This window comes from Haliotis asinina, chromosome 2 (assembly GCF_037392515.1).
Source record: "Haliotis asinina isolate JCU_RB_2024 chromosome 2, JCU_Hal_asi_v2, whole genome shotgun sequence".
Taxonomy (NCBI): Eukaryota; Metazoa; Mollusca; class Gastropoda; order Lepetellida; family Haliotidae; genus Haliotis; species Haliotis asinina.
In genome coordinates, this window is record NC_090281.1 from 38,326,727 (window position 1) to 38,352,582 (window position 25,856).

The following is a 25,856-nucleotide window of genomic DNA, read 5'->3' on the forward strand; positions in this document are numbered from 1 at the left end:
GATAATGGTCACACAGGGTTGAACCCACCCTGACTTGAAATTGCCTGTCACTTAAAAATTGTAATATAAAAAGAGGTAAACGACCCCTCAAACCAAAATCATGTAAATCTTTTAAAATACCATGTTTCCAGGTGGTATCGTACGCTTTCTCAAGATCAAAGAATATCGACACTGCATGTTGCTTATTTACTAGAGCATTTTTAACAAATGATTCTAGTCGTACCAAATGATCAATTGTACTCCGGTTTTTCCTGAAACCACACTGGATATTTGTTATAAGATTATTGGTTTCAAGAAACCATGTTAATCTATTGTTTACCATTCGTTCCATGGTTTTACAGACACAACTCGTTAAAGAGATTGGTCTGTAATTAGATGGATTAGTGTGATCCCGGCCAGGCTTTGGTATAGGGACAACAATGGCATTACGCCACGAAGTTGGGAAATTCCCAGAAGTCCATATTTGATCAAAAATGTCTAAAAGAATTTCTAAACATGATTCGGGCAAATGCTTTAGGAGCTGATAGTGAATATTATCAGCTCCTGTTGCTGTATCACGAGCTTGCTCAAGGGCGGTATGGAGCTCATGTAATGAAAACAATTCATTATAGTCTTCACCATTGTCCGAGTTGAAATTGATGTTTTTCTTCTCTTGTTGTTTCTGGTACTTTTGAAACTCAGGGATATAATTTAATGAAGATGAATGCTTGGCTAAAGTTACACCAAGTTTATTGGCAATATCAGTTGTATTAGTTAATATATTATCACCGTCCTTCAGATGGTGGACAGTAGATCTGGAACCTTTGCCCTTTATTCTTTGCATCATATTCCACACCTTTGAGATGAGTGTACGTGAATTTATTTTGGAAACATAATTTCGCCAAGACTGACACTTATTTTGCTTAAAGGTACGTCTTGCCTTGGCATTAGTAATTTTTACTTTGTCTAGGTTATGGACAGTAGGATGTTTTCGAAAATATTTTTCAGCCTTCTTCCTACATTTTCTGGCCTGTTTACATTCATTAGTAAACCATGGTTTACGAATATGGGGAATTGCAGAGGACTTAGGAATTGCTTTATCAGCAATGTCATTTAGTGTATCCGAAAACAACTGTATAGGATCTTCACTGTTCCTAAAAAGATCGTGCTTCAAGTGTTCAACACATAGAGTCTGATATAAAGACCAATCAGCCCTGGCAAAGTTCCTTCTTGATACAGGTGGATCATCACCAGGACTGATGTTTTTGAGAATGGTGGGGAAGTGATCACACCCACATAGGTCATCATGGACCACCCATTCAAATTCATTATATAAGGTAGAATCAGTGAGTGTCAGATCCAGGGAAGAATATGTTCCCGTAGCTGGATGTAAATAGGTGGCTGAGTCGTCGTTTGAAATACATAAATCATTATTGGAAATAAATTCCTCGATTATTTTACCTTTATCATTAGTATGGGCACTTCCCCAAAGCAGATTATGCCCGTTGAGGTCCCCCATAATAACACATGGCTTTGGAAGCTGATCATAGAGATTCTGAAGATCCGATAGTCGAATAGAAGACGAAGGAGGGATATATAAGCTGCACAGAGTTAATGCAATGTGGAGAGTTAAACGAACGGCAACAGTCTGAAGATTTGTATGAAGTGGGACACGGCTGTGAATAATACCCTGCCGCACTAAAATAGAAGTGCCTCCAGCAGCTTTATCCCCAGGAGGGGAAAAGGAATGGTAGTCGCTGTACCGACGTAAGTTAAAGGTATCAGAATATTTGAGGTATGTCTCCTGGAGACATACTGCTGACGGCTGATGATCTTGTATTAGTAATTGTATTTCATTGAAGTTATTCTTCAGTCCTCTGCAATTCCACTGAAGCAAAGTGTAGTCTGTCATGAAACCGTTTACGGAGGTTCAACTGGAGATCGAGAACGGGAGGACGTCCTATTCCCACTGCCTGGGAGTGAGGGATTCACCTCCATCTCCAGAGGATCAAACATATTTTGAACCTCTACAGTGGATTGTGTTGGAGAAAGTTCCTCCAAGTGCTGGAGTGCCGGAGTGCCCTGGCCTTTCTCCTCATTTGCTTTTTTGATTTTCTAGATACATGAGCGTCATCCTGATTGATATTTACATTTGTAGCCTCTCTATCTAATGGTTTAGGATGAGTTGTGGATGGAATGTCTGTTTGTGTGACAGATGTTAATACTGATGTATTGCCATAGTTGCTCTGGTCATCACGTACCCAAGAGATGTCAGTTTGAGTTGATGTCGTTGACATTGGTGGAGTTCGACACGTGGAAGACACAGCAGCTGAGAATGTTTTAGTGTAGGGAGAAGACGCTGAGAGTAACCTTTTTGCTTCACTATAAGAGATGTTGTTGGTACATTTAAGTTGTAATATTTTTGTTTCGCGCTCAAAAGCTGGACAGGTCTTGGACGAGGACAAGTGCGGACCATCACAGTTGGCACACTGAATCTCATTCGTACACTCGGAGCTCTCATGAGTTCCACTGCAGCGGAAGCATCTTGTCGGTCCAGTGCAAAATCTGGCTCCATGGCCAAACCGTTGACACTTATAACAACGGAGTGGATTCGGGATGTAGGTCTCCACTCCAATGTTAAAGTAACCAGCTTTTATTGATGTGGGAAGTTTTGATAATGAAAAGGTGAAAAGATATGTGTGAGTGTTCACAACATTTCCAGCTTCTGTTTTTCTAGTAAAGCGCTTTACGGCAGTTACACCTTGAGATGTCAGTTCATTTGCTATGTCCTCCTCTGTCATGTCCGACAGACAGCGAGCACGATCTCTCACTATGCCTTTGGAAGAATTGAGTGACATGCGCAGAAACAACAACTTTTAAGTTAACAAAATGCTCAACACTCAACAGATTAACAGACTGCTGTCACCGATCACATTCCACGAGGATTGAGCCAGAACGAAGACGGGTGACGTTTTTCACTTCCCCACAGATACTTTGGATTCCCTTAGAAATTGCAAAGGGATTTAGTTTTAGGGGATTTCCATCAGCAGATGTAATAACTATGAACCTTGGCCAAGACATTGGAACTTGTGAACAGGCATCTTCATCAGATGACAGAGAATCTAAATGCTTACGTTTGTTAGTTTTCAACAAACCAGAGTGTGTAGGTAAAGCCATGTTGTAAGAATAAGGTTCAGCATCCCTGTTCCCCACCCGCCATCGACTGTCAACTAGGACGGTGCTGTAGTGGAAGCCAGCCTACGGCATCAGGGTTACAGGAATACCATACTCCAGAAATACGGACATGAAAAGCTGTTGTAAATAACAGGAGCAATGTCAGGCTGGTCCGGCCCGTGGCATTTTCCCGTAGAAACTCAGTAATCAGCGGTCCATATCACCAGATTGGCCCATGAGCCACCGCCTTCTGGCATAGGACTCTAGGCAAACGTATATTATAGTATATAATTTGAAACACGAAAATCCAATATCAAAACGTGTACACAATACAATTAGTGCATACGAATGTTGTCCATGCACAGGGCATGGCGTGACCAGCCGATTGATAGAATCGGGCCGATTCTACCACCCGTCTAGGTGAAGTAAGGGTCGAAGTGGTGTGTTGAGCAACGGAAACACGGTTGCAGGCTCCCATTGCCCTCAACCACCAGACTACCGTCCTCCACCGACACGGGACGCAACCCACGGCAAACAGGTTGCCCAATTCGGCCGCTCCTTGCGACCAGCAATGGGGTGCTATGGACCATGCTGACCCGGGTCCACACGGGGTTGGCGAGCTCTTAGCGTTACCCAGCACCCACCACGAGGAGGTGGCTCGCCACGGGTGCCTTTGATCCTCAGAAAGCTTATGATACGACCTGGAAGCATGGTATTTTTCAGGATTTACATGATTTTGGTTTGAGAGGCCGTTTGCCTCTTTTTATATCACAGTTTTTACAAGACCGCCAATTTCAAGTCCGAGTGGCTTCTACCCTGTCTGATCATTATAATCAGGACCAGGGTGTTCCACAAGGGAGTATTTTGTCTGTTGCTTTATTTAGTATTAAAATCAACAGTTTCTCCAAAGTTTTAAATGATTCGATTGACGGATCACTTTTTGTGAATGATTTTAATATTTCCTGTAGTGGTAAAAATATGCGTACTATTGAGAGGCAACTGCAGTTATGCTTAAATAAAATTAATAAATGGTGTCTTGAGAACGGTTTCAAATTTTTTAAATCGAAAACGAATTCTATACACTTCTGTAGACGATATAAATCACATAAAGACCCTGAACTGTTTCTAAATGGCACTGCTATTAAAGTTGTTAATGAGGCCAAGTTCTTGGGATTGATTTTTGACTCGCATTTAACGTTTCTTCCCCATATCAAATCCCTTAAGACTAAATGCCTGAAGGCACTTGACTTGAAAGTCATTTCTAATTGTAAGTGGGGAGGAGACCAAGCTACCCAACTTTATCGATCACTGATCCGTTCGAAACTTGATTACGGCTCCATCGTATATGGTGGAGCCTGTAAAAGCAACATTAAACTTCTTGATTCTGTCCATCACCAAGGTCTAAGACTTTGTCTTGGATCTTTCCGAACTTCACCTGTTGACAGTCTTTATTTACGGTGAGGCCGATGAACCATCTCTTACACAACGTCGCATAAAATAATCCTTACAGTACATTACTAAATTATCCTCTAAATGAATCTAACCCTGCATATAACTGTGTGTTCAATCCACTTGATACGGATTTGTACGACAAGAAGTCTTCTCTCATTCCACCTCCCGGGCACAGAATTAAACCCTTTCTTTCTTCGACTGGCATTGAGCTCCCTCTCGTTTTCTTTCTTCTCCTCCTTGGCAATTGGTTAGGCCACAAGTTGACCTAACATTAACTTCATTTTAAAAATCAGAAACTAATGAATTACAATATAAACAAGAATATAATCAATTAAAAACTAAATATAGCAATTGCAAACCCTTATTTACAGATGGTTCCAAGAACGGTGGCGCATTGGCTTGTGCTGTCATTGGATCCAGAACAATATCTTCTAGACTACCAGATAACAGTTCTATTTTTACAGCTGAAGCAAACGCCATACTAACGGCTCTTAGATATACTCAAACACACCCTAAACGTAAACGATATATAAACCTATCTCAGTAGTTACTAGTCTGGCTGTTGTTTCACACTGCAATCCGCAAAATTCAAGCTATTTTCAATCAGTGTTATCTATGTGTGATTGATATCACTAGCATCGATCTAGGAAACTGGGTTACGATCACATGTGTTAGCCAAGTCAGCGAGTCTGACCACCTGATCCCTTTAGTGGCCTCTTACAAGAATGGAACGCTGAAGACCGATTCGGACCCGGATCTTCAAGGGTATTTTATTCTGTAATTTATAGTGGGTATTGCAACGCAGTGTTTTACTTATTTTCAGCTGTGTTGACCGCTGTTTTGAATCTGAAACACACAAAATGATGTCTGATAAATGTAAAAGCAGTTACTTGTAGTGAACATTCACTGTGACAGGTTTCGGGAACTATAAGGCACAACTTACTAACACAGTAGTTTTGTCATCTTATATCGTTAAAGTAAAGGTATAAACACTTTGTTACAGATGGGGACTCCAGCAATGCTACGTTGCCAAGATTGATGGGAAACATTTGCCACACATGGTGTAAACTGGATGCTCGACTGCAGCCTTTGATGGGCAAGGACAGGGATTCCAACAGCTTTTAGCTAACTTTGCCTTGCAAAGGGGACTGTGCGTGTGAAATTATTTGTATGTATGTATGTATGTATGTATGTATGTATGTATGTATGTATGTATGTATGTATGCTCAAGATTTGTATGAGAAAGCTGTTGTCGAGAAGACTTAACAATGCTAGAAAAGGTAAATATGGTCTTATCAATCCAAAAGAAATGCATATTAGTTGCCTTTGCATTTCCTATAGTTGTTGCATTTGTACTTCTGTACAATACCGATCGTTTCTCTCTTGCCCCGTTTCTGACTAATTCTGGTACCATCCTGGTGGAACCGTGTCCCAGCGTACTGGACAATATGATGATAGGGGCATGGAGCACACGCACCCTAACAGAGAAAGAGCAGAAGGAAATCGACGCCTTCCTCATGAATGGATTGTTCTTTATTGACCCACGTCGTGGTGTTCAGAAGCCAGATGGTACTTGCGGAAATGTCTCATACTATCCTTGGATGTCTAAAGAACCAAACTCACGATGGTTTCGAGTACTCTGTGATCCCCAGGGTGCATCCCCTTGTTGTTATGAGAACATGTGTCAAGCTAGGACAACTGTGGAGTGTAGATGTGATGAATGTTTTGACCTGAGACAACAGATACATGCTGAATATTCCCTCTGGCGACCACTGGACCCCAGGTAAGTTTTCACTTTTTAATTATTGACTGCGTGTATGTCATATAGTCTGACACAGTAACGAACAAAAGTTAGTGAGTGATTGAGTGAGTTAGAATTTATCGTCACATCGGCAATATTACAGCCATATCGTGACGAGAACAATTTAATTTAATTCATGTCAGTTTTAAAATCAATAAGTTGAAAACGTAAAAACCTGTCATCGAAGGACAGTAAAATACTAGGCTATCACAGATATGAACATAAAACTAGCATTTTAAGCTAAAATATTGTAATTAAAGAGGACAATACGATATAGAGACTGCCAACAACCGAAGGTAGATCACCATAATAGGGTTCATGGGGATTTACAGTACCTTGCTACCTGCATGGACCCTAGCTGCATTGACACCATCCCTTCAGCCATTGGCGGTTATACTGAAAATTAGCCATTATTAAAAACGTCAAAGATACTACAATTAAAAGTTTGGCCGTACTAAAGTTACATAGATTGTTTTGGGACTTACGTACCCTCTCAGGAGGACAATAATTTTACAATACTTCAACCCCCTTTGAGGGTACAGCCACTAACAATCTTAGTTACTAATCTAGACTACCAATAATAAAATATTTAATTATTTACAAGTCATTCAACAAATCCAATTCTTTGAAACATTTGATGATTAAATGAGAACTTACATTACTAAATCCCGTGTGGACCCGGGACAGAATGTGTCCACAGCACCCCATTGCTGGTCGTAAGAGGCGACTAAATTGGGCAACCTGTTTGCCGTGGGTTGCGTGCCGTGTCGGTGGAGGACGGTAGTCTGGTGGTTGAGGGCAGTAGGAGAATGAACCATTTTGCTCTTATTGCTCAACACACCACTTTGGCCCTTACTTCACCTAGACGGGTGGTAGAACTGGCCCAGTTCTATCAATCGGCTGGTCACGCCAAGCCCTAAGCTTTAACTATTTCCTGTTCAAAATTTATGAAACTGATAATTTGATTTTTCATGCTTGGCTATTTGGAGATTGTAATTTGAAATGTATCATTTTATATATGTTTTTGCCTAGAGTCGTATGCCCAGAAGGCGGTGGCTCATGGGCCAATCTGGTGGAAATATTAATCTTTTAATTTTACTGCTGGAGTATATCTTCCGGGTATCCTTGGTGCTGCAAGCTGGAGGCCCGCTTGCTTTACCATTATCCTTGTGATACTCCGTGGTGGGTGGGGAGCTCGGATGATGAACCATTTAAAACCAACTATGACTTACGAAACCCCCATTAAAAAGCAAGACGTCCACTAGACACTGATGAAGATGATAATGAACACAGACCGACCCAATCAATTGACTACTGGCCACGCTTTATAGTGATCGAGACTCATGATAAGACACCACTAAAATTGAACCTGTTTGCAGTATCGAAGGCTATTCAAGGCATTGCGGGTGATGTCAAAAATGTTAGACGCTTGCGTTCAGGAGCTTTTCTCATTGAATGTAGTAAACGACAGCAAGCTACAAACCTGATGGCAACTAAATTGTTGGTAGGAATTCCCGTGTCAGTCTCAGCTCACAGGACGCTAAACACTAGCAAAGGCATAATTCGAGATCGTGATCAGTTGTTTGCGGACATGACGGACTTAGATATTGTGACAGAGATGAAAGATCAAGGTTTCATGCATGTCAAAAGGTTTACAACCCGGAAAAATAAAGAAACTGTTCCAACAAACACATATTTGTTTTCTTTTTCATCGCCAACTGCTCCAAAATCTGTGAAAGCCGGATACTGTAACATCGCAGTTGATACCTATGTTCCCAACCCATTAAGGTGTTTTAAGTGCCAACAATTTGGACATGGAGTGAATAGTTGTACATTGTCTGTCACGTGTGCTCACTGTAGAGAGCAGACACACACAACAGAAGATTGTACCAACAACTTTTAAAAATGCGTTAACTGCGCCGGAAGTTACTCGTCTTTCTCAAAAGACTGTCCAGTTTGGAAACGGAACATGAAAATCAACAAAATCAAATATACTCAAAATATTAGTTTTGCAGATGCAAAAATACTTGCCCAAAGATCAGACTTAACAGAAACTTATGCTTCTGTTACCAGAACATCGCCTTCGCCAACCGTGAATGTAATCAAATCTTCTGTGTGCTGTCAAACCAACCAAACAAATATGAAAGAAACTGGAAAAAACAAGCTTAAATCTAGATCTGAATTCTTCACAAAAGGGTCAAAGTGGAAGAGCCTCAAAGGGGTCTAGTAACAAAATCCAACTTAATAAGTTTGGATCCTTAGAAGAAATGGATGTTTCCGAAAACATCCAAACAAGGGCACATAGCTTGTCGCCCTCCAAAAGAGTGCGGGGTAGATCCCCAATAAATCCCCCCAAAAGATAGTTTATTCCAATAATATTGTACAGTGGAACTGCAGAGGATTGAGGACTAATTTATATGAATTACAGCTATTAGTCCAAGATTTTACACCTTCAGCAATATGACTCCAAGAGACATATTTAAAACAAACAGATACATAGACCTTCGTCACTTTAATGCATATCATTCTTTTTCACCTCAGGGTGTTAGAGCCACTGCCGGGTCATCCGTTCTAGTCAGACAAAACGTTATTGAAAGCCCTGTTTTACTTAATACTAATATGCAGGCTGTTGCTGTGAGAATTACTTTACATGTAGTGTTTATGCTATGCTCTCTTTATATTTCGCCGTCTTCGGCGTTTGCCAAAACTGATCTTCAAGCCCTGTATGACCAACTCCCGAAGCCCTGTATTATAATGGGAGATTTAAATGGACACAATCCACTCTGGGGTAGTGTAACTACAACCACTAGAGGTAAATTGTTGGAGGACTTTTGTTCTGACAATGATTTATGTATTTATAATGATGGTTCCAACACATATTTACACCCTGGTGCAGGGACTTATTCTGCTCTCAACTTGTCACTCACGGATTCAGAACTACTTAATGAATTCGAATGGTCAGTCCACGATGACCTCTGTGGACGTGACCATTTTCCTACTATATTAAAAGCTGTAACTCCATCTCATGTTCCTCCATCATCAAGGCAGAATTTTAAAAAGGCTAACTGGGCTTTATATGAAACACTGTGTGCTGAAAAACTTAAACCTGAACGTTTTATTGACGTTTCTGATGCTATCAAATGCTTTTCTGATGAACTTAATTCCATAGCTGATGAGTGTATTCCAAAGTCCTCTCCAGTTCCACATATTCGAAAACCATGGTTCAGCGATGACTGCAAACAAGCTAGGAAGGCAAGGAAAAAAGCTGAACATTATTTCCGTCGCCATCCTATGGTGCATAATTTAAATAAATTTAAAATTTTAAATGCTAAAGCAAGGCGTACTTTTAAACTTAACAAACGCCAATCTTGGCAAAATGATGTATCTAAAATATATTCTCGGACACCCATGTCCAAGGTATGGAACATGGTCCAGAAAATTAAAGGTAAGGTAATTAAAGTACTAAATCTACAGTCCATCATCTTAAACATGGAGATCAATTACCTACGGATAAATCAGATATTGCGAATAAATTGGGCGAAACTCTCGCTAAACATTCTTCCTCTTCTAATTATATACCTAAATTTCAGCAATATCAAAAACAACAAGAAAAGAAAACTATCAATTTCAATTCTGATAATGGGGAGGATTATAATGAAACGTTTTCTAGTAATGAACTCCATACTGCCCATGATCAAGCTCATGACACTGCTCCAGGAGCTGATAACATACATTATCAACTATTAAAGCACTTACCAGAATCTTGTTTAGAGACGCTCTTATCAATTTTTGATGATATTTGGACATCGGGTAACTTTCCTCCTTCATGGCGTGACGCCATAGTAGTACCAATACCTAAACCTGGCCGTGATCATACGGATCCATCCAATTATCGTCCGTTTTCATGAACAAGCTGTGTTTGCAAGACCATGGATCGCATGATAAATAATCGACTTGTTTGGTACTTGGAAGCAAATAACCTCATGACAGATATACAGTGTGGTTTCCGTAAAAACAGAAGCACTGTCGATCACCTAGTGCGACTAGAATCATTTGTGAAAAACAACATGCTGTGTCTATCTTTTTTGATCTAGAAAAAGCTTATGACACAAACTGGAAATATGGCATTTTGAGAGATTTACATGATTTCGGTTTGCGAGGTAGTTTGCCTCAATTCATAGCAAACTTTTTAAATAACAGACAATTTCAAGTCCGCGTAGGTTCTACCCTGTCGGATCATTACAATCAGGATCAGGGTGTTCCACAAGGCAGTATTTTGTCTGTAACACTTTTTAGTATCAAGATAAATAGTTTGTCAAAAGTTTTAAACGATTCAATTGATGGATCGTTATTTGTGGATGATTTTAATATTTCTTGTCGTGGGAAAAAGATGCATACTTTTGAACGGCAACTGCAGCTGTGTTTAAATAAAATAAATAAATGGTGTCTTGAAAACGGCTTCACATTTTCTAAATCCAAAACTAATTGTACACACTTTTGCAGAAAATATAAACCTCATAAAGATCCTGAACTCTTTCTAAATGAATCTCCCATCAAAGTTGTAAAGGAGGCCAAGTTCTTGGGAATAATTTTTGACTCACACTTAACGTTTTTACCGCATATTAAGTCACTTAAAACTAAATGCCCGAAGGCACTTGACTTGTTGAAAGTCGTTTCAAATTCTAAGTGGGGAGGGGATCAAACTACCCTCCTGCAGCTTTATCGATCACTGATCCGGTCAAAAGTTGATTATGGCTCCATTGTATATGGTGGAGCCTGTAAAAGCAACCTAAAACGTTTAGATTCTGTTCACCATCAAGGTCTAAGACTTTGCTTTGGCTCTTTTCGATCTTCACCTGTTGACAGCCTGTACGTTGAGGCCGATGAGCCATCTCTTGAGCAGCGACGTATAAAACTAGCTTTACAGTATGTAACAAAATTATATTCCAGTGAGTCAAACCCTGCATATAACTGTGTTTTCAGTTCTCTGTATGAGGATTTATACAAAAAGAAATCTTCTCTTGTTCCGCCTCTTGGTTTAAGAATTAAACCATTTCTTTCTTCAGCCGGCATTGCGCTGGAATATATAGCTCCTTCCCGTCTTCTGCTCCTTGGCAGTTGATTAGGCCCCAAGTGGACCTAACATTAACATCATTTAAAAAATCAGAAACTAATGAATTACAATACAAACAAGAATATAATCAATTAAAACATAAATATAACAATTATAAACCCTTATTTACAGATGGGTCCAAGGACGCTGGCGCAGTGGCTTGTGCCACTGTCATTGGATCCAGAACAATATCTTCTAGATTACCAGGTAATAGTTCTATTTTTACAGCTGAAGCTAACGCGATACTCACGGCTCTTAAATGTATTGAAAGACACCCTAAACATAAACAGTATATAATCTATTTCGACTTTCTTTCTTGCCTTCAGGCTATTAAAAATATTTCTTGTAAACATCCACTTCTAATAGAAATTATTGAATTGTATAATAATCTTGCTACTGGCCAGTGCGACATCGTCCTTTGTTGGTTACCCAGTCACGTAGGCTTTTCTGGTAACAGAAAGGCCGATCTTGTTGCCAAGGCAGCACTCAACAAATCTGTGACACCACTTCTTATTCCATACTCAGATGGCACTCGTGGTGGGTGCTTGGTAACGCCAAGAGCTCGCCGACACCCCCGTAGTGGACCCGGGGGGATATTTGGTCCACCAACCCGTTTGCCGTGGGTTGCGTCCCGTGTCGGTGGAGGACGGGATCCTGGTGGTTGAGGGCACTGGGGCTTTTAACTGCGTTCCATTGCCCAACACACCACTTTGGCCCTTACTTCACCTAGACGGGTGGTCGAATGGGCCCGGTTCGACCAATCGGCTGGTCATGCCAAGCCCTGTGCATGGAGTATATATATCATTGCACAAATTTTATTTGGTTTTTTACTTTCGGTCTTGGCCTATTTGTTCATTGAGCTTTTCGAATTTTAAAATGCATTTTTGAAGTTCTAAATTTTTGCCTAGAGTCTTATGCCCAGAAGGCGGTGGCTCATGGGCCAATCTGGTAGACTAATTATTTCTAATTCTTCTGCTGGAGTGTATCATTCGGGTATCCTTGGTGCTGTAAGCTGGAGGCCCGCTTACTTTAGCATTGTCCTTGTGATACTCCGTGGTGGGTGGGGAGCTCGGATGATGAACCGTATTACACTAACCATGGCTTATGAAACTCCAACCAAAAAAACAAAACGTCCACTTGATATTGACCCTGTTGATACTGACCATAGACCGTCTACATCGATTGAGTATTGGCCACGTTTCATTGTGATTGAGACTCCTGATAAGACACCTTTGAAGTTGAACCCCTTTGCTGTATCCAAAGGTATTCAAGGCATTGCTGGGGATGTGAAGAACATCAGACGCTTACGTTCGGGTGCCCTGCTAGTCGAGTGTGGGAAAGGCAGCAAGCAACAAATCTGATGAATATTAAATCTTTCGTGGGCATTCCCGTCTCGGTTTCTGCACACAAAACCTTGATTACAAGTAAAGGTATCGTGAGAGATAGAGATCGATTGTTTGATGACATGTCGGAACTTGATATAGGATCTGAAATGAAGGATCAAGGTGTACTCTTCGTCAAGCGCTTTTCAACTCGCAGAAACAATGAAACCGTCAAAACAAATACGTATCTGTTTACTTTCTCATGTCCAAATGCTCCAAAATCAGTGAAGGCAGGCTACTGCAACATACAAGTTGATACCTACATGCCCAACCCGCTCAGGTGTTTTAAATGCCAGAAATATGGACACGGTGTATCTACCTGCACATTGTCTGTTGTGTGTGCTCACTGTGGTGAGAAGACACACACAACAGAAGATTGTGACAGCGATTATAAAAAATGCACCAATTGCTCAGGCGACCATTCGTCCTTTTCTAAACAGTGTCCTATTTGGAAAGAGCAAATGGAGATCAATAAAATAAAATTTACACAAAATATCTCTTTTGCGGAGGCCAAAAAACTGGTAAAGACATCTGATCTTACAGAAAGTTATGCAACAGTAGCAAAAACATCATCGGTTTCTAGCTCTAAAACAACATCAACCACAGGCTGCCAAACTACCTTGACATGGGTAAATTGCGATTCTCCACAGCATTTGTACCCTGCTATATCATCACAGACTGAGGAATCACTTCCTAGTACCACAAGGTCTTCTGATCACAAATCATCATCTCAGTCACACTCAAAGTCTCAATCGACATCTGATAGTCAGCAAACGGTGAAAAGTAAACCGAAGCCAAAGCCTGATGCTTCAAAACATCAAAGTGGTAGACCTCCTAAAGGGTCACAGAACAAAATTCAATTGTTCAATAAATACGGATCTCTTGAAGACATGGACGTTTCTGAAAACGTCCATTCTAGGGCACATAGCTTGTCGCCCTCTAAAAGAGTGCGGGGTAGATCCCCAATAAATCCCCCCAAAAGATAGTTTATTCCAATAATATTGTACAGTGGAACTGCAGAGGATTGAGGACTAATTTACACGAATTACAGCTATTAGTCCAAGATTTTACACCTTCAGCGTTATGTCTCCAAGAGACATATTTAAAACAAACAAATACATTTGACCTTCGTCACTTTAATACATATCATTGTTTTTCACCTCCGGGTGATAGAGCCACTGGCGGAGCATCCATTCTAGTCAGACAAAACGTTATTCAAAGCCCCGTTTCACTTAATACTAATATGCAGGCTGTTGCTGTGAGAATTACTTTACATGTAGCATTTACGCTATGCTCCCTCTATATTTCGCCATCTTCGACATTTGCCAAAACTGATCTTCAAGCTCTATATGACCAACTCCCGAAGCCCTGTATTATAATGGGAGACTTAAATGGGCACAACCCACTCTGGGGTAGTGTAAATATAAACACTAAAGGGAAATTGTTGGAGGACTTTTGTTCTGACAATGATTTGTGTATTTATAATGATGGTTCCAACACATATTTACATCCTGGTACAGGGACTTATTCTGCTCTCGACTTGTCAATTACAAATTCAGAACTATTAAATGAATTCGAATGGTCAGTCCACGATGACCTCTGTGGAAGTGACCATTTTCCTACTATATTAAAAGCTGTAACTCCATCTCATGTTCCTCCATCATCAAGACGGAATTTTAAAAAGGCTAACTGGGCTTTATATGAAACACTGTGTGCTGAAAAACTTAAACCCGAACGTTTTATTGACGTTCCTGATGCTATTAAATGTTTCTCTGAGGAACTGAATTCCATAGCTGATGAGTGTATACCAAAGTCCTCTCCAGTTCCACATATTCGAAAACCATGGTTCAGCGATGAATGCAAACAAGCTAGGAAGGCAAGGAAAAAAGCTGAACATTATTTCCGTCGCCATCCTATGGTGCATAATTTAAATAAATTTAAAATTTTAAATGCTAAAGCAAGGCGTACTTTTAAACTTAACAAACGCCAATCTTGGCAAAATGATGTATCTAAAATATATTCTCGGACACCCATGTCCAAGGTATGGAACATGGTCCAGAAAATTAAAGGTAAGGTAATTAAAGTACTAAATCTACAGTCCATCATCTTAAACATGGAGATCAATTACCTACGGATAAATCAGATATTGCGAATAAATTGGGCGAAACTCTCGCTAAACATTCTTCCTCTTCTAATTATATACCTAAATTTCAGCAATATCAAAAACAACAAGAAAAGAAAACTATCAATTTCAATTCTGATAATGGGGAGGATTATAATGAAACGTTTTCTAGTAATGAACTCCATACTGCCCATGATCAAGCTCATGACACTGCTCCAGGAACTGATAACATACATTATCAACTATTAAAGCACTTACCAGAATCTTGTTTAGAGACGCTCTTATCAATTTTTGATGATATTTGGACATCGGGTAACTTTCCTCCTTCATGGCGTGACGCCATAGTAGTACCAATACCTAAACCTGGCCGTGATCATACGGATCCATCCAATTATCGTCCGTTTTCATGAACAAGCTGTGTTTGCAAGACCATGGATCGCATGATAAATAATCGACTTGTTTGGTACTTGGAAGCAAATAACCTCATGACAGATATACAGTGTGGTTTCCGTAAAAACAGAAGCACTGTCGATCACCTAGTGCGACTAGAATCATTTGTGAAAAACAACATGCTGTGTCTATCTTTTTTGATCTAGAAAAAGCTTATGACACAAACTGGAAATATGGCATTTTGAGAGATTTACATGATTTCGGTTTGCGAGGTAGTTTGCCTCAATTCATAGCAAACTTTTTAAATAACAGAAAATTTCAAGTCCGCGTAGGTTCTACCCTGTCGGATCATTACAATCAGGATCAGGGTGTTCCACAAGGCAGTATTTTGTCTGTAACACTTTTTAGTATCAAGATAAATAGTTTGTCAAAAGTTTTAAACGATTCAATTGATGGATCGTTATTTGTGGATGATTTTAATATTTCTTGTCGTGGGAAAAAGATGCATACTTTTGAACGGCAACTGCAGCTGTGTTTAAATAAAATAAATAAATGGTGTCTTGAAAACGGCTTCACATTTTCTAAATCCAAAACTAATTGTACACACTTTTGCAGAAAATATAAACCTCATAAAGATCCTGAACTCTTTCTAAATGAATCTCCCATCAAAGTTGTAAAGGAGGCCAAGTTCTTGGGAATAATTTTTGACTCACACTTAACGTTTTTACCGCATATTAAGTCACTTAAAACTAAATGCCCGAAGGCACTTGACTTGTTGAAAGTCGTTTCAAATTCTAAGTGGGGAGGGGATCAAACTACCCTCCTGCAGCTTTATCGATCACTGATCCGGTCAAAAGTTGATTATGGCTCCATTGTATATGGTGGAGCCTGTAAAAGCAACCTAAAACGTTTAGATTCTGTTCACCATCAAGGTCTAAGACTTTGCTTTGGCTCTTTTCGATCTTCACCTGTTGACAGCCTGTACGTTGAGGCCGATGGGCCATCTCTTGAGCAGCGACGTATAAAACTAGCTTTACAGTATGTAACAAAATTATATTCCAGTGAGTCAAACCCTGCATATAACTGTGTTTTCAGTTCTCTGTATGAGGATTTATACAAAAAGAAATCTTCTCTTGTTCCGCCTCTTGGTTTAAGAATTAAACCATTTCTTTCTTCAGCCGGCATTGCGCTGGAATATATAGCTCCTTCCCGTCTTCTGCTCCTTGGCAGTTGATTAGGCCCCAAGTGGACCTAACATTAACATCATTTAAAAAATCAGAAACTAATGAATTACAATACAAACAAGAATATAATCAATTAAAACATAAATATAACAATTATAAACCCTTATTTACAGATGGGTCCAAGGACGCTGGCGCAGTGGCTTGTGCCACTGTCATTGGATCCAGAACAATATCTTCTAGATTACCAGGTATTAGTTCTATTTTTACAGCTGAAGCTAACGCGATACTCACGGCTCTTAAATGTATTGAAAGACACCCTAAACATAAACAGTATATAATCTATTCCGACTTTCTTTCTTGCCTTCAGGCTATTAAAAATATTTCTTGTAAACATCCACTTCTAATAGAAATTATTGAATTGTATAATAATCTTGCTACTGGCCAGTGCGACATCGTCCTTTGTTGGTTACCCAGTCACGTAGGCTTTTCTGGTAACAGAAAGGCCGATCTTGTTGCCAAGGCAGCACTCAACAAATCTGTGACACCACTTCTTATTCCATACTCAGATGGCACTCGTGGTGGGTGCTTGGTAACGCCAAGAGCTCGCCGACACCCCCGTAGTGGACCCGGGGGGATATTTGGTCCACCAACCCGTTTGCCGTGGGTTGCGTCCCGTGTCGGTGGAGGACGGGATCCTGGTGGTTGAGGGCACTGGGGCTTTTAACTGCGTTCCATTGCCCAACACACCACTTTGGCCCTTACTTCACCTAGACGGGTGGTCGAATGGGCCCGGTTCGACCAATCGGCTGGTCATGCCAAGCCCTGTGCATGGAGTATATATATCATTGCACAAATTTTATTTGGTTTTTTACTTTCGGTCTTGGCCTATTTGTTCATTGAGCTTTTCGAATTTTAAAATGCATTTTTGAAGTTCTAAATTTTTGCCTAGAGTCTTATGCCCAGAAGGCGGTGGCTCATGGGCCAATCTGGTAGACTAATTATTTCTAATTCTTCTGCTGGAGTGTATCATTCGGGTATCCTTGGTGCTGTAAGCTGGAGGCCCGCTTACTTTAGCATTGTCCTTGTGATACTCCGTGGTGGGTGGGGAGCTCGGATGATGAACCGTATTACACTAACCATGGCTTATGAAACTCCAACCAAAAAAACAAAACGTCCACTTGATATTGACCCTGTTGATACTGACCATAGACCGTCTACATCGATTGAGTATTGGCCACGTTTCATTGTGATTGAGACTCCTGATAAGACACCTTTGAAGTTGAACCCCTTTGCTGTATCCAAAGGTATTCAAGGCATTGCTGGGGATGTGAAGAACATCAGACGCTTACGTTCGGGTGCCCTGCTAGTCGAGTGTGGGAAAGGCAGCAAGCAACAAATCTGATGAATATTAAATCTTTCGTGGGCATTCCCGTCTCGGTTTCTGCACACAAAACCTTGATTACAAGTAAAGGTATCGTGAGAGATAGAGATCGATTGTTTGATGACATGTCGGAACTTGATATAGGATCTGAAATGAAGGATCAAGGTGTACTCTTCGTCAAGCGCTTTTCAACTCGCAGAAACAATGAAACCGTCAAAACAAATACGTATCTGTTTACTTTCTCATGTCCAAATGCTCCAAAATCAGTGAAGGCAGGCTACTGCAACATACAAGTTGATACCTACATGCCCAACCCGCTCAGGTGTTTTAAATGCCAGAAATATGGACACGGTGTATCTACCTGCACATTGTCTGTTGTGTGTGCTCACTGTGGTGAGAAGACACACACAACAGAAGATTGTGACAGCGATTATAAAAAATGCACCAATTGCTCAGGCGACCATTCGTCCTTTTCTAAACAGTGTCCTATTTGGAAAGAGCAAATGGAGATCAATAAAATAAAATTTACACAAAATATCTCTTTTGCGGAGGCCAAAAAACTGGTAAAGACATCTGATCTTACAGAAAGTTATGCAACAGTAGCAAAAACATCATCGGTTTCTAGCTCTAAAACAACATCAACCACAGGCTGCCAAACTACCTTGACTTGGGTAAATTGCGATTCTCCACAGCATTTGTACCCTGCTATATCATCACAGACTGAGGAATCACTTCCTAGTACCACAAGGTCTTCTGATCACAAATCATCATCTCAGTCACACTCAAAGTCTCAATCGACATCTGATAGTCAGCAAACGGTGAAAAGTAAACCGAAGCCAAAGCCTGATGCTTCAAAACATCAAAGTGGTAGAACTCCTAAAGGGTCACAGAACAAAATTCAATTGTTCAATAAATACGGATCTCTTGAAGACATGGACGTTTCTGAAAACGTCCATTCTAGGGCACATAGCTTGTCGCCCTCTAAAAGAGTGCGGGGTAGATCCCCAATAAATCCCCCCAAAAGATAGTTTATTCCAATAATATTGTACAGTGGAACTGCAGAGGATTGAGGACTAATTTACACGAATTACAGCCATTAGTCCAAGATTTTACACCTTCAGCGTTATGTCTCCAAGAGACATATTTAAAACAAACAAATACATTTGACCTTCGTCACTTTAATACATATCATTGTTTTTCACCTCCGGGTGATAGAGCCACTGGCGGAGCATCCATTCTAGTCAGACAAAACGTTATTCAAAGCCCCGTTTCACTTAATACTAATATGCAGGCTGTTGCTGTGAGAATTACTTTACATGTAGCATTTACGCTATGCTCCCTCTATATTTCGCCATCTTCGACATTTGCCAAAACTGATCTTCAAGCTCTATATGACCAACTCCCGAAGCCCTGTATTATAATGGGAGACTTAAATGGGCACAACCCACTCTGGGGTAGTGTAAATATAAACACTAAAGGGAAATTGTTGGAGGACTTTTGTTCTGACAATGATTTGTGTATTTATAATGATGGTTCCAACACATATTTACATCCTAGTACAGGGACTTATTCTGCTCTCGACTTGTCAATTACAAATTCAGAACTATTAAATGAATTCGAATGGTCAGTCCACGATGACCTCTGTGGAAGTGACCATTTTCCTACTATATTAAAAGCTGTAACTCCATCTCATGTTCCTCCATCATCAAGACGGAATTTTAAAAAGGCTAACTGGGCTTTATATGAAACACTGTGTGCTGAAAAACTTAAACCCGAACGTTTTATTGACGTTCCTGATGCTATTAAATGTTTCTCTGAGGAACTGAATTCCATAGCTGATGAGTGTATACCAAAGTCCTCTGCAGTTCCACATATTCGAAAACCATGGTTCAGCGATGAATACAAACAAGCTAGGAAGGCAAGGAAAAAAGCTGAACATTATTTCCGTCGCCATCCTATGGTGCATAATTTAAATAAATTTAAAATTTTAAATGCTAAAGCACGGCGTACATTTAAACAGAATAAACGCCAATCTTGGCAAAATTATGTATCCAAAATAAATTCACGGACACCCATGTCCAAGGTATGGAACATGGTCCAGAAAATTAAAGGTAAGGGTACTAAATCTACAGTCCATCATCTTAAACATGGAGATCAGTTACTTACGGATACATCAGATATTGCGAATAAACTGGGTGAAACCCTCGTTAAACACGGCACCCGTGGCGAGCCACCTCCTCGTGGTGGGTGCTGGGTAATGCTAAGAGCTCGCCGACACCCCCGTAGTGGACCCGGGGGGATATTTGGTCCACCAACCCGTTTGCCGTGGGTTGCGGCCCTGTGTCGGCGGAGGAAGGGATCCTGGTGGTTGAGGGCAATAGGAGCTTGCAACCCTGTTCCTGTTGCTCAATACACCACTTTGGCCCTGACTTTGGTCTTGGCTTTATTGTGTAAAATATTTGTAATTTGAAATATGTTGTTCTGAACTTTGCCTAGAGTCCTATGCCAGAAGGCGGTGGCTCATGGGCCAATCTGGTGGAATTATTAATCTTTTGATTCTTCTGCTGGAGTATATCATTCGAGTATCCTTGGTGCTGCAAGCTGGAGGCCCGCTTGCTTTAGCATTGTCCTTGTGATACGGCGTACTTTTAAACAGAACAAACGCCAAACTTGGCAAAATTATGTGTCCAAAATAAATTCTCGGACACCCATGTCCAAGGTATGGAACATGGTCCAGAAAATTAAAGGTAAAGGTACTAAATCTACTGTCCATCATCTTAAACATGGAGAACAATTGCTTACTGATAAATCAGATATTGCTAATAAACTGGGTGAAACCCTTGCTAAACACTCTTCCTCTTCTAATTATGTACCAAAATTCCAGCAATATCAAAAACAAGAAGAAAAGAAAACTATTAATTTTAATTCCGATAATGGGGAAGATTATAATGAAACGTTTTCTATTCATGAACTCCATACTGCTCTTGATCAGGCTCATGACACTGCTACTGGAGCTGATAACATACATTATCAACTCCTGAAGCACTTACCAGAATCCTGCCTAGAAACTCTCCTAAATATTTTTGATGATATTTGGACATCGGGTAACTTTCCTCCGTCATGGCGTGACGCCATAGTAGTACCAATACCTAAACCTGGACGTGATCATACGGATCCATCCAATTATCGTCCGATTTCATTAACAAGCTGTGTTTGCAAGACCATGGAACGCATGATAAATAATCGACTTGTTTGGTACTTGGAAACTAATAACGTTATCACAGACATACAATGTGGTTTCCGCAAAAACAGAAGTACTGTCGATCACTTAGTGCGTTTAGAATCATTTGTAAAAAACGCACTGATTAACAAACAACATGCTGTGTCTATCTTTTTTGATCTTGAAAAAGCATATGACACTACTTGGAAATATGGCATTTTACGAGATTTACATGACTTCGGGTTGCGAGGTCGTTTGCCTGAATTTATTGCCAAGTTTTTAAATAACAGACAATTCCAGGTCCGCGTGGGCTCTACCCTGTCTGATCATTACAATCAGGATCAGGGTGTTCCACAAGGCAGTATTTTGTCAGTCACTCTTTTTAGCATCAAGATCAACAGTTTATCAAAAGTTTTAAACGATTCAATTGATGGATCGTTATTTGTGGATGATTTTAATATTTCTTGTCGTGGTAAAAATATGCATACCATTGAACGGCAATTGCAGTTGTGTTTAAACAGGATTAATAAATGGTGTCTTGAAAACGGCTTTAAATTTTCTAAATCGAAAACTAACTGCATACATTTTTGTCGAAAATACAAACCACATAAAGACCCTGAACTGTCTCTAGATGGGACGCCCATTAAAGTTGTGAAGGAAGCCAAATTCTTGGGTCTAATCTTTGATTCACATTTAACTTTTTTACCACATATTAAATCACTTAAAACTAAATGCCTGAAAGCACTTGACTTGTTGAAAGTTGTTTCAAATTCAAAATGGGGAGGGGATCAAGCTACCCTTCTCCATCTCTATCGATCACTAGTTCGTTCTAAACTTGATTATGGCTCAATCGTTTACGGGGGAGCCTGCAAAAGCAATCTTAAACTTCTTGATCCTGTCCATCATCAAGGTCTGAGGCTTTGTCTTGGATCTTTTAGAACTTCACCTATTGACAGTCTCTATGTTGAGGCTGATGAACCTTCTCTTGAGCAGCGACGTATAAAGTTAGCTTTACAATACATTACTAAATTATACTCTAACCATTCTAACCCTGCATATAACTGTGTTTTCAATCCCCTTTATGAGGATTTATACAACAAAAAGTCTTCTCTTGTCCCGCCTCTGGGACATAGAATTAAACCCTTTCTTTCTGCTGCTGGGATTCAGCTGGAAAAGATAGCTCCCTCCCGTCTTCTTTCTTCTCCTCCCTGGCAGTTGGTCAGGCCTCAAGTAGACCTAACATTGACCACATTTAAAAAATCAGAGACTAATGAATTACAATATAAGCAAGAATATAATCAATTAAAACATAAATATAGCAATTATAAATCCTTATTTACAGATGGATCCAAGGATGGTGGCGCTGTGGCTTGTGCCATTGTCATTGGATCCAGAACAATATCTTCTAGATTACCAGATAGTACTTCTATTTTTACAGCAGAAGCTAACGCCATATTAACAGCTCTTAAATATATTCAAAGACACCCTAAACGTAAACAATATATAATCTATTCAGACTCTCTTTCTTGTCTCCAGGCGATTAAAAATTTATCATGTAAACATCCACTTTTAATTGACATTATTGAATTGTATAATAATCTTGCTACTGGCCAATACGACATCGTCTTCTGTTGGTTACCCAGCCACGTGGGTATTTCCGGTAACGCAATGGCTGATCTTGCTGCCAAGGCAGCTCTTAACAAATCTGTGACACCACTTCTTATTCCTTACACTGATTACAAAGCTAGCATTAGAACTTACATCCGTGATCTGATGCAGAAGAAGTGGGACACCCAAGTTGGTATAAATAAATTACATGAAATAAAACCGTATATTGGTTACACCTACTTGGGCTGTCAGTCCAGATTTGAAGAGGTTATTTTAAGACGATGTCGTATTGGCCACACACGATATACTCATGCATACCTATTGAAAGGTGAGGATCCTCCGTTTTGTATCCCTTGTGATGAGAGAGTCACAGTCAAGCATATCCTGCTTGACTGTGTTGAATTCTCCATCACAAGGGATAAGTATTATACAGTTAAAACAATGAAGGATCTTTTTACCAGTGTTGGGTCTCATTTAATTATTGGTTTTTTAAAAGAAATTGATTTTTTGGTTGAATTTTGAAAACCTTTCGTGTAAATAGATGTATTTTAATTATTGGAAGTTTGGATTAGTAACTTGAATTGTTGGTGGCTGTACCCTCAAAGGGGGTTGAAGTATTGTAAAATTATTGTCCTCCTGAGAGGGTACGTAAGTCCAAAAGCATTCACAGTCAATTTAAACGTTCCATTGTTCTTAATCGTAGTATTTGTGTATTTTTAACTTTTGGCTAGATTTGTCTAAATTGCTAACAGCTGAGGGGATGATGTAAATCCAACTAGGGTCCATGCAGGTAGCAAAGGCACTGTAAGTCCCCATGGTCCCTAGTATGGTGATCTACCTTCGGTTGTTGGCAATCTATAGCCTGATTTTATATTGTATTGTCCGAATAGTGATATTAGTTTTAACTTTCCACACTAGTTTTAATTCAAACTGTGATATTCTAGTTGTTTTACTGTCCTTCGTTGGCAGGGTCTTATACTATACATATATTTCATTTCAGAATTAAATGTTCTCGTCACGATATGGCTGAGACATTGCCGATGTGACGTTAAATATTAACTCACTCACTCACTCGTTAAACACTCTTCCTCTTCTAATTATTTACCTAAATTCCAGCAGTATCAAAAACAAGAAGAAAAGAAAACTATTAATTTCAATTCAGATAATGGGGAAGATTATAATGAAACATTTTCTATTCATGAACTCCATACTGCTCTTGATCAAGCTCATGACACTGCTACAGGAGCTGATAACATACATTATCAACTCCTGAAGCATTTACCAGAATTCTGTTTAGAGACGCTCTTATCAATATTTGATGATATTTGGACATCCGGGAAATTTCCTTCTTCGTGGCGTGATGCTATAGTGGTACCAATACCTAAACTTGGACGTGATCATACGGATCCATCCAGTTATCGTCCGATTTCATTAACCAGCTGTGTTTGCAAGATCATGGAACGCATGATAAATAATCGACTTGTTTGGTACTTGGAAAGAAATAACCTTATCACAGATATATAATGTGGTTTCCGTAAAAACAGAAGTACCGTCGATCACTTAGTGCGTTTAGAATCATTTGTGAAAAACGCGCTGATTAATAAGCAACATGCTGTGTCTATCTTTTTTGATCTTGAGAAGGCATATGACACAACCTGGAGGTATGGCATTCTGAGAGATCTACATGATTTCGGTTTGCGTGGTCGTTTGCCTCATTTCATAGGCAAATTTTTAAATAACCGACAATTTCAAGTCCGCGTAGGTTCTACCCTGTCTGATCATTACAATCAGGATCAGGGTGTTCCACAAGGCAGTATTTTGTCAGTCACACTTTTTAGTATAAAGATCAACAGTTTATCTAAAGTTTTAAACGATTCCATTGATGGATCCTTATTTGTGGATGATTTTAATATTTCTTGTCGTGGTAAAAATATGCATACCATAGAGCGGCAGTTGCAGTTATGTTTAAACAAAATAAATAAATGGTGTCTTGAAAACGGCTTTAAATTTTCTAAATCGAAAACTAATTGCATACATTTTTGTCGTAAGTACAAACCACATAAAGACCCTGAACTATCTCTAGATGGCACTCCCATTAAAGTTGTCAAGGAAGCCAAGTTCTTGGGATTAATTTTTGACTCACACCTTACGTTTCTGCCTCATATTAAATCTCTGAAAACTAAATGCCTGAAAGCACTTGATTTGTTGAAAGTGGTATGAAATTCTAAATGGGGAGGTGATCAAGCTACCCTTCTCCATCTATATCGATCACTTGTCCGTTCTAAACTTGATTATGGCTCCATCGTATATGGTGGAGCCTGCAACAGCAACTTAAAAGTATTAGATTCTGTTCATCATCAAGGTCTAAGACTTTGTCTTGGGTCCTTTAGAACCTCTCCTGTTGACAGTCTATATGTTGAAGCCGATGAACCATCTCTTACACAACGTCGTATAAAATTATCTTTACAATATATCACGAAGCTATACTCTAACGAATCTAACCCTGCATATAACTGTTTTCAATCCTCTCTACGAGGACTTGTACAACAAAAAGTCTTCTCTTGTTCCACCTCTCGGGCACAGAATTAAACCCTTTCTTTCTTCGACCGGCATTGAGCTGGAAAACATAGCTCCTTCCCGTCTTCTTTCTTCTCCTCCTTGGCAGTTGGTTAGGCCACAAGTTGACCTAACATTAACGACTTTTAAAAAATCAGAAACGAATGAATTACAGTATAAACAAGAATATAATCAGCTGAAACATCAATATAGCAATTACAAACCCTTATTTACAGATGGATCCAAGGACGGTGGCGCAGTGGCTTGTGCCACTGTCATTGGATCCAGAACAATATCTTCTAGATTACCAGATAATAGTTCTATTTTTACAGCAGAAGCTAACGCCATATTAACAGCTGTTAAATATATTCAAAGACACCCGAAACGTAAACAGTATATAATCTATTCAGACTCTCTTTCTTGCCTTCAGGCTATTACAAATCTTTCTTGTAAACATCCACTTTTAATTGAAATTATTGAACTGTATAATAATC

General features: G+C 39.7%; 1 protein-coding gene across 1 annotated transcript in view; it reads left to right on the forward strand.

Moving 5' to 3' along the window:
• Positions 1-25,856, forward strand: part of LOC137271796 (uncharacterized) — a 168,358-nt gene that overhangs the window by 121,190 nt on the left and 21,312 nt on the right. The window contains exon 3 of the mRNA XM_067804196.1: positions 5,947-6,388. Within this exon, the coding sequence (XP_067660297.1) occupies positions 5,947-6,388 (442 nt within the window). The remainder of the gene's footprint in view (positions 1-5,946; positions 6,389-25,856) is intronic.